Source organism: Macrosteles quadrilineatus, unplaced genomic scaffold (assembly GCF_028750875.1).
Source record: "Macrosteles quadrilineatus isolate MER2022 unplaced genomic scaffold, UCM_ALF_1.0 Scaffold_8__2_contigs__length_117827958, whole genome shotgun sequence".
In the NCBI taxonomy this organism is placed as follows: Eukaryota; Metazoa; Arthropoda; class Insecta; order Hemiptera; family Cicadellidae; genus Macrosteles; species Macrosteles quadrilineatus.
In genome coordinates this window covers 64546448-64561045 of record NW_026542601.1, presented here as the reverse complement: position 1 = coordinate 64561045, position 14598 = coordinate 64546448, and the positions used below count along the sequence as shown (strand labels likewise).

The 14598-nt window shown below is 40.3% G+C and overlaps 1 protein-coding gene across 1 annotated transcript; it reads left to right on the top strand.

Annotated features, from left to right (window-relative positions):
- Positions 1-3440: 3440 nt before the first annotated feature.
- On the top strand, positions 3441-4376 carry LOC129000436 (uncharacterized protein F54H12.2-like). Its single transcript, XM_054427400.1, has one exon. It carries the CDS (start codon positions 3441-3443, stop codon positions 4374-4376), a length of 936 nt encoding a protein of 311 aa, XP_054283375.1.
- Positions 4377-14598: the final 10222 nt, after the last annotated feature.

Genomic DNA, 14598 nt, shown 5'->3' with positions numbered 1-14598 from the left:
GATTAGCTGGAATGATAATTTTGAAGTGATTATACAGGGTAACAAAATACCAGGATCCAATTTAGTGGACGTGACACATGCAATAGTACGAGTTCGAGCAGCACATTCATTACCACCAGGATGGAACGAAATGTTGAGAGCATTGAAACTGATGAATGTCCCTAAAGAATATATACATAACAAACAAGCGTTGGACTATTTAATGTTTGATGAGGCAACAGACGAATCAGTATATGACTCGGTAGAAGAAACAATGGATGAACCTGATGATGGGGCAAGAGGAGGAGGAGGAGGAGTAGGAGGAGCCACGGTATCAGTTACAGGACGAAGAAGATATTTATTACCAGATCGTTTACAGTCGGCATATGTGAGGCGAGTGGGTCACGCTCCGTATCCACAGAGGCAAGTGGCTGATCACCGTGCAGTGAGAAGAGAGGTTCTTGAAGATTCGATTGTGCAGTCACTCAACAATTGGGAACCGTACGAACCGTAAACAATGGAACAGTTGTATTATAATCCAAACGATCCTGCCTCATATGGCGGCGTAGCTCCGTTAGTACGAGGAGCGAGAGAGAAAAATATTTCCAAACGTAAAATAGTTGATTGGTTACAAACACAAGACACTTATACTTTGCATAAACCAGTCCGTAAACGATTTAAACGCAATCCGTATATGGTGTTTCGACCGTATGAACTATGGCAAGCGGATTTAAACGATATGCGAGGATTGAGCAAATACAATGATGGTTTTAACTACTTGCTGTCAGTGATTGATGTGTTTAGTAAGCGTCTTTATGTTAGACCGTTAAAGAAGAAGGAAGGTGCTGAGGTGGCTACAGCTTTTGAGGACATTTTCAAAGAAGCTATTAAAACACCAACGTGCTTACAAACCGACAAAGGGAGTGAATTCACAGGTAGAAAGACCGTACGATTGTTTGAAAAATATAAAATAAAATATGTCACCACACAAAATCCAGACATCAAAGGCGGCGTGATCGAAAGAGTAAATCGGACCTTGAAGACTCGTATGTGGCGATACTTGACTCATAAAAACACTTATCGTTATATCAATGTGTTGGAAAAACTGGTGAATGCGTACAACAACAGTGTGCACAGGAGTTTGGGCAATAGATTACGTCCTGTAGATGTGGACGGTGGGGACAAACATGTCATCTACAATGTATTAAAACATATGTTTAAAAAGATACCACGACGAGTGAAACCAAAACTAAAAGTAGGCGATACAGTTCGAATAGCCAGGGAGAAAGGGAGATTTAGCAAAGGCTACGAGACAAACTGGAGTAAAGAAGTGTTTTCGATACATCGAGTGAATTTGTTTATGCCGCTACCTTTGTACACACTTACCGATCTCAATGGTGAAGAATTGAATGGACAGTTTTATGAAGAGGAAATACAAAAAGTCACATTACCCGTCAATCACTTGTTTAAGATTGATAAAATAATAGAGACCAAAGGTCGAGGACACAGTAAGCGATACCTAGTGAAGTGGGAAGGTTACGGAGACGAGTTTAACTCTTGGATAGCTGCGCACGATATACAACATGTCTAACATCAGTCAATTTTTCATGACATTGCCCAGCAATAGTTCTATGAAATATTTCCCACAAAATACAGTGACCAGTTATACCACACACTTGTCCAAACACATCCAATTAGACGGGAAGTGGGAATTGGCTTTGGTGGACATTCACTATCCTTGTTCATTTGTGGTGAACGGAAACAATGTTGATGACGAAACAATACGATTTCAGTATGATAGTTTATTAGCGAGATCAACGATCCGCGATACAGAACATTTCGCTATTAAAATAACAGGTGGATACTATAGGAATCTTGATGATCTATTGAATACAATCAACAAACATGAAGACATCCACGATTATATGGAATTTTCATACGACACGAGAATCAACAGAGTTAAACTCAGGATCTTGAACGAAAACGTGTCGAATGTGAGTCTGAGTGAAAAACTATCACAGCAGTTGGGTTTTGATTATGATGAGAAAAATATATTAAAACCAAATATTACCGAACTGATTGGTTCTAAAGCGCCAAACCTCGCATTGGGCATTCCAGCGCACATTTATGTGTATTGCGACTTAATAGAGCCACAATTTATCGGCGATACTACAGCACCATTATTGAATATTGTCAACGTCAATATAGATACGTACAAGTACGGATCGTACAATTCAGTGTCATTCACAAGTCCGCACTATGTGCCCGTTATGAAATCCACATTTGAAACAGTGGAAATCGACCTGAGGGATCACACAGGGAAAAAACTGCCATTCATGTTTGGAACGTCGTACGTGAAACTTCATTTTAGGAGAGTGCAGCAGCAACAGCAGCAATAATGATAATCAATCTGAATGATCCCTATTTGGCATACTACCGACGGCAACAATTACAACAGACTGGCGGTGCTATTGATCGAGTATTTCACGGTGCACCATATCAGCGAGGGCATGGAATCGGTAGTTTTCTGGGTGGTATGATTCGCACTATCGCTCCGCTGATCAAGTCCGGAGCAAAATCGGTAGGACAAGAAGCATTAAGATCCGGTGTTGGATTCCTAACCGATCTGGCAGGTGGTAAAATTACAGATCCAAAAACAGCCGCCAGCTTACGACTTAGAGAGTTTACTGGATCGTTGAAACGTAAAGCTGACGAGCAGATGGAACGTATGATGCTTGGTGGTGGCGGTGACATTAGCGCGAAAAGACAACGCGTAACGCGTAAGAGTAACGCGAAACGCGCAACGCGAAAGGCTTCCGCGAAACGCGCAATGCACGGCCGTGGCAGAAAGCCTGTTACACCACAGTCGTTGGCTAAACTTCTTAGAGTGCGGACGTCTGCATCAAGAAGAGGAGGAGTGGAACACAAGAGACTAGTAGGGAGACGACAACAACGACAACGACGAGGAGGAGTAGAGTCAAGGAAGAAGGTGACTTCGCCGAAGAAGCGTACTTATCGCAGTGAAAATTTAAAGTCTATTGATATTTTTAGTTAGTTAAAGAAGAAGGAGTAAAATGTCGTTTCTACATCAAAAATCATGTGAGTGTGTCAAGACCGAGCTGGATTTATTCTCCTTACCACCTACGCAGACGAGTATTGAAAGCGGCAAATGGGTCCAGTACAAACCAATATCCACATTGACCGATGATGCGCCAATAGAGTTTGTAGTTCCGGGTAATGGCGATGAATATACTGACCTTTCACAAACAATGATACAATTGACCGCGTCTATTGTTAAATCTAATGGAACTGCGGTCACTACAGACGAAGAGGCGAAAACAGTTGGGCCAGTCAACAACTGGTTACACTCGCTATTCAGTCAAGTGGATATGTTTATGAATCAAAAACTTGTTACGCCCCAAAACAACACATATGCATATCGAGCTTACGTTGAAACGTTAATGAACTATGGATACGATGCTAGAAAATCACATCTAACATGCAGTCTTTGGTACACGGACGATGGTATTGACATGAACGATTGCGCGGAAGAAAATGAAGGACTCAAAGCGAGACGGGAGCTAACTAATAAAAGCCGTGAGATTGATATGCTCGGACATTTGCATGTGGATATTTGCAATCAGAATAAGTTCATGCTAAATGGCGTAGAGTTGAGATTTAAATTTATTCGATCAAAAGATGCGTTCTCCATTATGGCCAGCGCTGGTGAATTCAAGGTACATATTGTCGATATTAGTCTCTGGATTCGAAGATGCAAAATAAGTCCCACCGCACTGTTGGCGCACAGTAAAACACTCCAGACTGGTACGGCAAAATATCCAATCACACGAGTGGAACTGAAAACATTTACACTACCCTCTGGAATACGTAACAAGACTTTGGACAATATGTTTCTCGGCCAAGTGCCGAAACGCATCATAGTGGGAATGGTTACGAATGCCGCATACAATGGAGATTTTAAAAAGAATCCCTACAACTTCGAACATTTTAAAACAAACTTCTTTTGTCTATATATTGACGGAGAACAAGTTCCATCAAAACCATTACAGCCCCACTTTGAAAAATCAAAGGATAAATATGTTATGGCATATCATTCGATGTTCTCCGGTTCTGGTGTACATTTTAGCGATGCCGGCACCGTTATCAGTAGGGAAGACTTTGGACAAGGATACTGTCTGATGGCATTCGACCTAACTCCAGACTTATCTGCAAGTGACACAACACATTGGAATCTGGTGCGTAACGGTAGTGTTCGAATGGAACTCGGATTCGACGACGCGCTTCCCGAAACTGTCAACTGTTTGGTTTATGCCGAGTTTGACAATGTCATCGAGATTGATCGACAACGCAATGTAATTGTGGACTTTGGCGGTTAATCGATCAGTCTTCTATAAACATTCGTTTGAGATGGACCGTTTACGCAGAGCATTCAAGAAATTGAATATATCATCACCCATCATTGTGGACATTCAATGTTTCAAGGACAACCAAAATGAATATACACTGAAGGAAGTTTGCGTCTTGGAAGCTGACACCGGCGTTCTACTTATGCATCATATTGCTAAACCACCTTACGATCGATCAGAGTTGTCAGATGAAAAATTGCGGGAAAGCTACTGGCTCACAAAACACTGCCACGGACTACGATGGGAGTTCGGTGATATTCCGTACTATGAACTTTTTAACAAATTGACTGATTGTATATCAAGAAGACCGACGGTTTACGTCAAGGGATTTGAGAAGAAAGAATATTTAAAGCGTCATCATGTGATGGACTTTGTTACTACCAACGTAATCGATATTGGTGCAATTGGTTGCGAATCAATCACTTCAATCAATAATTTAATGTCAACAAACGTTTTGCGATGTCGCAATCACAAGTCTATAAACAGTCGATGTGCGCTCACCAACTGTGTCGCAATACGTGGGTGGTTACATCTGACAACAAATTTGGATGAATGTGTGGAGACTAGTGGAGATGCGAGATCCTACTACTGCTCTTGTTTTAGCACATCTACTACTGCTGCTGCTGCTGCCTCTGCCGCTACTATTGGTTATGATACTGTAGAATGAACACAGTGCAGATAGAAAGGCATCTATCCAAACTACCTGTGAGCAATGTGGGAGTTTACGCTGCTGACCGAATCCCCCAACACATCTCTCCATCCACCGCCATGATTGTCAACACTGATCCGCACAACGAAGGGGGTACACATTGGGTTTCATTCTATTTGAATAGAAATGGAATAATTGAATACTTTGACAGCTATGGCCAGCCACCATACTTACCGACCTACCAGGGATTCCTGAAACGTAACGCCAAGTGTCGCTACATCTACAATGATCACCGCCTCCAAAGTGACGACTCTTCTGTCTGTGCTCACTACTGTCTGGTGTACCTGTATCTTCGTACCACTCACCACAATATGAAGATGGTGGACTTTGTTCACCTTTTTGACAACACATCGACTGCTCAAAATGATGCAATCATAAAAAAAGTCTTTACTCAATTGTACTTAAACAAAAAATGATTTGCAAAAGTAACAATATTCTTTTATAATGAAGAATATATCCCTCTGTACTGAGAGTGTATGATTTATTTCAAATAAAAAGCTTTCAATTATAAAATCAGTCTTTCATAATTTATACTTACCTATACCTGTATTTTTAAGTTACCTTATTATTTTTACAAGTGAAAAATTACAAATTTAGTTTTATTCAAAAGAGGTTGATGGGATAAAAATATAACGCACAAGTCATACAAAATGTGTCTGGTTTATTAACAGAAACAAACAAAAGAAAACAAACAAAGACTAGAATCATAACTAAAATATTCAATCAATCAACTTTATTCAGAAATATAAACATTATATACATTACTTACGGTAAATATTCTGAGATTATGTTTCTGTAAAGCATAGCTTGAGTTCAGGGACCAAGTTGCAATCTTTAAATGAACATATTATACAACAAAAATTATAAGGATATCACTATTACATTGAATTGTGACAAAAATCTGATTGCTATTAACTATATTATTATTATCATTTGACAATCTTTAAAGGGTCTATTCACTGTTTATTGTTTTATTACACATATAAACGCCCTATAACCATCACACTCATGCGACTTGTTACCTGTACAATTTAACTTTCGTCCAACTCCATCGGTGCTGGTAAAAATGGTGCTACGGGTAATGGAGGTGCTCTGGGGGGTATAGCATAATGCCCCCATGGTAGTGTGGATATTCCATCCTCTGGCATGACGTATCGCTTATCGTCAAACGGTGCAAGAGATCGTTTCCTCACCACGACTGTGTACATAATATGATGCCTACTTTGGAACCGCTGATTATCTGTGCTCTTACAAGTTTTGTTATAGAGACAGTCCAAGTAGTCATCAACAGTCAATTTATTTTTAACAACATCACGATTAACGCCCTTTGCCCTCTTGACAGGTGGTGGCGCACCAATATCGTCAATATCATCTCCGTTACCTACAGAGCAAGAACTCTTACCGAAAACAAAACAATATAGTTTAGCCATCAACCCTATGAACATATTGATAGTGACTCCTCCTGCTTCGTCCTTAAACTTTCCCAGGACTCTTGCATTGCTTCCGTCATAGCAGATGTGATTGTTGGGGTAGTTGCTAGTGTCAAAGTCATCGAGGTGTTGTATCATGTCGCGGTAGACGTTTCTGGTACGGATAGCATAAATAATCCCATCGGTGTCAATATACGTCATTCGTATTCTATTTAATCCGTATCGTTCTACCATGTCGTAGTGAAAACCGTACATCCATCTTTTACTATGGTCCAGAATACACATTCCTGCATATACTGGCTTATTTAGTACAATTCTCACTTTTCCCATTTGAAGCAGGGCCAGGCTCTCGTTATACCAAACTCTGTCATTGAAATTTGCCTTGGCCACATACTTTGTGTAAATTTTGTGGGAGGCTGCTAGTTTGAGGTTTTGATGTTTCCTCACATTCTGCAGACTCATGCCGTAGACAGCGTTTACCATCAGCTTAAACATTTCAACTTCAAATTTATTGCTGGCACGCTGTCTGAGTTCAGTATTCAATGTCACGTACGGTTTTAACCACGGCGACTGTTTGAATCGGAGTGCTCTGTGGATATGACAAAGACGTAGTCCATTTTCCATAGCTTGTTGGAGGTAACGATAATGGATCACATATTCTTCCTTATCCGTTAGTGTGGCCATAAGTTTATTGGATCTTCCTGCACCGCTGTTGGTAATGTCATCCGATGAATATGGTAATTGGAAAATTGGTGCCTTTCGCACCTCGGGACAGAATGGTAAGTCACGGTGCTTATCATGAATGGCATGATCCCTCGGGTACTCCAGATCCACTTCCAGCACATAACCATACTCACCGTCCGATGGAATTTCTGCAATGTTCAAGTCATCGCATTCCGCACGTGATAGCCACTCAAACTGGGCGTAAGGTAATGGCTCAGACATTGCCCATCCATACAGATTATTGGCATCATAATACATTAAAAATGTATCATCATCATTCTCTTCATTATCTACTTCACTTGTTGATGCGCACTGACCGTTTCGATCACCAATTTTATTTTCCATCCTGGTAAACTTGTTGTTTGCGGTGACGTGTCTAGTGACGCATTGGGTGAGTCCACCTCGAATACCCTTTTCAAAAAATAAATACTGATCTACATCTTGAAGGGTATCAAGTATCACACCGGTCTTGAACAACATGACATCCCACGCGTATGAAGGTAATGTTAAATAATGTGCTGGGTCCAAGCCGTAGTGTGTTAGACACATCTCCCTGAACCCCTCGAACACATCTGCCAACAGTAGTACGTCTGTTTGTAGGTAGATGTCAGCATATTGTCCGAGGGTTGTGCAGTTGAACTTGGACCAGACACGCTGAGCGTGCGCGTAATCATCATCTGTCACATTATTCCCAAAAACCTGCTTTGGTGGTAGGACTTCTTCGTTCAGTACATCCTGGGATGTAATGTGCTCATAAGGGAAAATGCCTTTCCTACGTAGCATGTCAAACTCTTCTTGATCCGGGTAGCGAGCTCTTGTTATGCTCATTTTATCAGCTGGAAGAATTGATGCCAATATTGCTAGTGATTTTGACATCAGTCGGTATGAATCGACAAACTGTAGTTTGATGCTTTTCCTCCGACCTGCTCCCGGATGTTTGAATCGCTTAGAAAAGGTAATGTATTTTTCCTCGGTGTTGGCGAGCACATGAATATCACCTTTATCCACTGCGAGCTCTCTGACAATAAAGTGTGCATCATAGTTGGATAGGTTATGCAGGTACATGTTCACTTGTTCTTGTTCCTTGTACCGGAGGTTACAAAACCGATGTGCCGCTCCTCGGAACCTGTACGGTGGTGAATGTTGATGATCCCTCACCTTATTGTCTTCATCAGCAGGACCAAACTCTTTTTTGCAGATATGGCATACTGTAGACTGTTGATATATTATCTCCTCTTGTGGTGTTAACTGTGGGGGATCATTTGGTATCCGATGTCCATAGAGGATGTCACCAATCTTCCGCACGTCATCCCGTACAGAGTTGATGAAGTGATTAGCGGCATCTTCACCTCGGTACAGTCGCAGCTTGGAGAACGTAGTGCAGGCTGGGTCGTCATCATCTGCGTCACCATCGTTGACATCCCTCTGGTCGTCATGAATGTAATAAGCATATGCGTACGGTGTATGGATATTCCTGACATTATTAGGTGCATTTGCATTTTGCTGACCTCCCCCTACTATTCTATTACCTGCTGGGTCCCAAGCAGGCGGCGCTATAGTCGGTGTAGGTTCGATAGGTTGGTCAGCTTCGTGTGGTACAAGTGCGCACTCAAAGTCTGCGTATATCGTAAAACGACTACGCTGAGTTCGCTCATAATTTTTAAATTTAATTTCCTTTTCTTCTGCAAGGTCAGTTCTCAGTGGTGCATGTTTTGAACAGTAGCGTTTATGTTCTTCTAATCGCTCCGCCCCTCTGAGCCCTAATTTAGTCGGTTGGTTGTCAAAATATGCAAAGCAGCGTTTACATATAAAAATCACACGTTTACGACGAGTCAACTGACTAGTTACCAACCGCTCAAAATCCTTAATAAATGCAAAATGCGTTGTTCTTTGATTTGTCAGAAGTAGTAAGTCAAAGTGATTAACCAATTCTTGGTCGACGACACGGAGTGGATATACAAATGTTTTGTCTTCAATCCTACCATTGGTCTTATTCTTCTTCTTCTTACTGTCCAAACCATACACATTTACGCTAACGCCGGGGTTGTTGCGCTCAAACGTGCGGATCTGATCTAATTTTGTTGGAAATTCAATATTATAAAAATTTAAATTTGCTTTTGCTCGAACCTCCGCAGTGAACATATTTGGACGAAGTTGTTCGCGGGAAGGATTGTCTATAAATTTGGATAAAATGGCATACTCAAAACACCTTTCGTCCGCATCGTTCAGCACATTAAGTACAGCTTGTTTCGCGGCTATTTCCTGTGGCAGAGGAATGTAGGAGCTACCTCTGAGAGGATTATAAACATTAACTCTCACTTCCATAGTCATAACCCTAACAAAGCTCCATCCCGAGCCTCGTAGCTCGCATGTCTCCTTTTCCAACAGAAGTTTTAGAATAAACTCCCTACATATTTCATCAACATCTGATGTTTGGAGCAGCACTACGTTGCAAGTTTTAAATACTCGCCTACACGTTTCACCGTGAATATTAACAAATTCACATTCAATCCAGAGATTTGCCTTAAGGGCATGAATGATGGCTAACAAATTGCGCATGAGTGTGATTACCTGATCACGCACATTGTTGAGGAACTCTTGAAGTGTGATGGTTTCATCCACAGGTTCGATCAGACGGTATGTCTTTAACCGCCCGCGGAATGCAGTCTCGACTTCTGCGAAGCCCTCTGGTGCCAGGTCGGATGAAATGATTGGCGCTTCATCGTCATCTTCTCCTCCAGATGACGACGTTGACGTGGCTGGGGAAGGTGGAGGTTGTTGTCCACTGAAGCCTGGTAGTGCTGAGGTGAGCTTGACTGGATGACAGCGGCGATATCGGGTATGACGTTGTAGATTATTTTTCCACGAGAATGTCTTCCCGCACGTCTCGCACATGAATAGTCCTGAAAAAACATTAGTACACATATTACACAAACGGATAAATATAAATGATTATTTTACAAGTTTGTTTTTGCCTAATTTCTTTTACTGTTTCAGAATTATATTTAGCTATATTATATTAATGATATATATTAGTAATCTTTATTTCACTTGGTTTTTAGGTGTAAAAAAATAGTTAGTAGAGTTTAGGATGTTTTAATATTTTTAATGGATATAATTTAGTTTGTTTCAAGAAACAAAATATATAAGTACAACAACTTCTAAAAGTAGTTTGTTTGGTTTTTTTTAATAATGTAATTACCTGTTAGTAAATATCAAAGATAAGGATAGTAAAACAAAGAAAAACAATACATACCTGCTGGACGGATCTCCTCATGTTGAACTGTTGGTTGTAGTGATGTTGTATTTGGGGCTGATGATGGTCCTGGTATGGGTTCAGGTAATGGTTCTACTCTAGGCGCAGGTAGTGGGCATGCTACTGCCGGCGTTGGAGCGTGAACCGTGCGTTGGTGACGTAAGAGGTTTCTCCGCCGATTGAATGCTCGACCGCAGTCGGGACAATTATGCAAATCGTTGACGTTGCTATGAACTGTCCTGACGTGCTCAACAGCATGTTTTTTCAGCCTGAAGCTGCTGCCGCAAATGGCGCACACGTATGGTCGTTCTAGGACATTCTCCATAATCTGAATCATCGAAATGTGATTAGTGTACTGACTAAATAATCTATTTCCCACTACTATTGCACACAAATATTTTTCTGTTAGTACAACAGATAATTTTAATATGTGATGGAATATCTGTTTGTACACTACTAATACACCGAATGTAATTAAAAATCATTTAAATATAACAACCACTTTAAATACTAAATTTGATACATAGTATGATAGCTGGAGATGTATGTTACCTCACTAGTAATGCACAAACATTTAAATATAATAATTACATTAAATACTTTATTTGTTAATTATAATATGTGATAAAGTGTCTGTTTCCGCACTACTAACTTACAAAATTGAAATGTAGTAATCACTTTGAATACTATCGTTGATAATTATAATACGTGATAAAATGTCTGTTTCCACACTACTAATGTACAAAATGTAAATGTACAATCACTTTCAATAACATATTTTAAATATTTAATGTGAGGGTGGGAATGTTCCATTTCCCCACTACTAATGCATGAAATTTAAATGTAGTAATCACTTTAAATACTATCTTTGATAATTAGTTGTATGAAATGCTATTGTTTCCCACTACTACTTCACAAAACTTAAATGATTATTTTTATAAATATAATAATGAAATGCTTACCTTTATCAATACTATTAAACGTAGTTTAAAATGTGATATTTAATAATCTTAGTTCACTTCTAATAATGGTTTACACTTATAATGAAAAGAAAAATTGTTATTTAATAATAAAGTACTTACAATTATTATTGTGATGATCCAATGATGACACAAAGCGCGAACTCGTGATGGATAAATTACTCGATTTAATAGAGTCACGAATACGTCTGATCACTGTGGTAGCTGGGAGCAGACTGGATAGAGATCGACGGGGGAGCGTGAGACGAGCGACTTGTTGCTATGCGGAGAACAAAACTGCTCTCTGATTGGTCAAAATAAGCTAACATCCTATTGGTGGTAAATAAGTGTGCGCTATGCGGAGAACGAAGAATACAAGGGAGGAGCGGAGGGGCCGCTTGGAGCGCAGGTGTTGGGGAGCAGCTGCGGCTGACAGTGAGTGATGGTGTAGGGAGGGTTGGCTTGGAGACCTCCCACGATGCGTAGGGTGGTTCCAGACAACAAAGGATGACCTTGAATCTGCCCGAGAGTGGTAGGGGTTAGCGAAGGGGGTGGGGGTTACCGACGGGGGGGGGTGGCGTCGGGGTGGCGTCGGGGGTGGGGGCGGCGTCGGGGGCGGGGGCGGCGTCGGGGGCGGGGGCGGCGTCGTGTGACGTCAGCCGCTCACTGCCGCTCAAGCCGCTCAATCCCGCCGGAGCCGCTAAATTCCTCTACTGGCGAGTCTAGGCGATCCTCCAACAGACAAGTGCAACCCATCGACTGAGATTGAGATAACTGACCATGCATTAGCGAAGGCCTACAGGGAGGAGTTCGTGCAAGGAGGTTAGAAGACGGAATTTTGACGACACTATAAAATGTAATCAGAAGAAAGATTTTGTTGAATGTTTAATCGCAATACATGAAAATGGAAGAGTTCATCCATACGAAAAGATTTAAGTAAATTTTTTTCATGGCTTTCCTTTTTGGTGCAGAAGCTATACACACATATTTGATAGTTTTTGAGTAAAAAAAATTGAATGTTAGGCATAGTTTTGAAGATTTTTAAAATCATAATAAATCAAAACTTCCCCACTCAAGAAAGTAGTCATTGTTTACTTATTGTATCACAAAAACCTATCTATATGAATTAAATTAGAGTTTTGTCTGCACATTGCTCAGAGTTATATCTTTTTTGGTTATTTTTACGTTTTTTGGTTTTTTGGTTATAAAACATTACAGAAGCCGAAACAAGTCTTATGTAAATTTCTGTCTGTCTGATTCAGCAATGTTCAGCAACTGTTTGCTTGGGTTTGCTCTGGTTCAAACAATTTCCTATACAGAGAAACAACTCTCAAGTCTCAAACTATAAATTACGTTGATACTTTTATAAGGAATCCAACCCAATCCATCATTGACAGATAAAATTTTAATTACAATGAAGAGCAACAAATTACGAATAGAAAATTAAAAACGATGTCAGAGTAACATTTTATTACAATTAATCCAGTTCTCATATGTTGATACACGGTTACAAACATAGTAAGGTTTTGTGTATTATTGGTACAGTAGTTGTGTTGCCAACATCCTTATTTTGCAGAATAAAAAAAAACATAATTTATCTGGATGTGTGATGCGGAAAACAAGGAGACGAGAACACAACCCAATCTTTACCATCGAAATGCCAAAATACACAAGTGACGACTGGATTTCTCGAGTTTCAAGTATGCCAGAACAAATTTCTAAGCAATAAAATTCCAGGGATGAACTATTCCTTAGATCCGTGTCGGCGATCTATCTCAAGTATTCTGCTGTGCAGTGAGGAGCCGACAGCAAAAACTGGTCTGGAGATGAGAAGACAGATAGAGCTCGGCTGTAGGCGTGCGGCGCTGCTCAGAAAAAAAGACATGATCTCGTGCTCATCCTCAAATTAACAGCTTGAGATCCCCGAGTTACATCAAAGGGAAGGTCATATTCGTTAGATTAAGCAATTTATGTTTTGTCAACTCCGAGGAATCGTCCTTCTTCTTCTTCTTCAGTAAATATGTCGTTCCAGTCGAAAGGTCAAAATCAGTAGTTTATTTGGAGTGATTGGCACTGCGGTACAGTATGTTTTTGTGGTGGATGGATGCAGATTGCTGTAGAATCAGCAGTTAAGAGTGCAATGAAATTGTGCGATAGGTCGCTTTATTTACAGGCAATGGTTTTGTTGATATGGATGCATTTTAAACAGCTGAATCGTCAGACCACTTGACTGCCTTTAAAAAATTAAATACATAAATACGAGAAACACTTTGTGGACAAGTTATTTGGGTTGTCTTGTAAAATTAATTCAAATGAATACCAGAATCCCCTTCCCTGTAACGACAGTTCGTCGTATGACGACTTTGCTGGCACTTTGAAACTGAGGCGGGGATTTACAATTCAAACAATAATGAATTTATATAGACTTATGAAAAACAGATATACACGATCCATTTAATAAACGAAATATCTTATCATCTAAGTTGAATGGTCGCCAAATTTGTACACATTATAAGTAATATTAGCATTTACTAAATATTTCCACGTTTACTATAATATTGCAACCCGGTTAATATATATCATTGATGTTCATAGTTTTCCCATTGCAATATCCAACGATTCACTCCAACTCGGAAACAAACATGCAAGGCACATTCCCTCAAACATTATACTCCACAATGCCGTACCTGCTGTTGTTTGTGGCCGACAGATCTTATCACAACGCGCATGCGCTGATGTCCGATCGCTCCGGGCTTGCGCAATGTTTATATTAGTGGAGAAAGCTCTGCGCGCTCGTGTGACTATTGTGCGCAGGTGCAACTCCTCCGTTGTGGCTACATTTAATGCAACACTGTCCATTGTCCGCCTTGTTTATGGATGGTAATGAACAAACATGAAGTTTACTTAAACGACATTGCGTTATCTAGGTCTAAAGCGGCGATGAAGTCATCAGTTTGGTTTTCTCGCAGATAAGAATTGCCAGTTTCTCGACAAGGGGATTTTTCACCCTTCGTAGACTATTATAAAGTATAATTTTGCGAAAACTTCATGTTTAGTTACAAGGGGACGATATAATGAAAGGGTTAGCAGTTAGCACGGTGCGTTTTTTAACGCT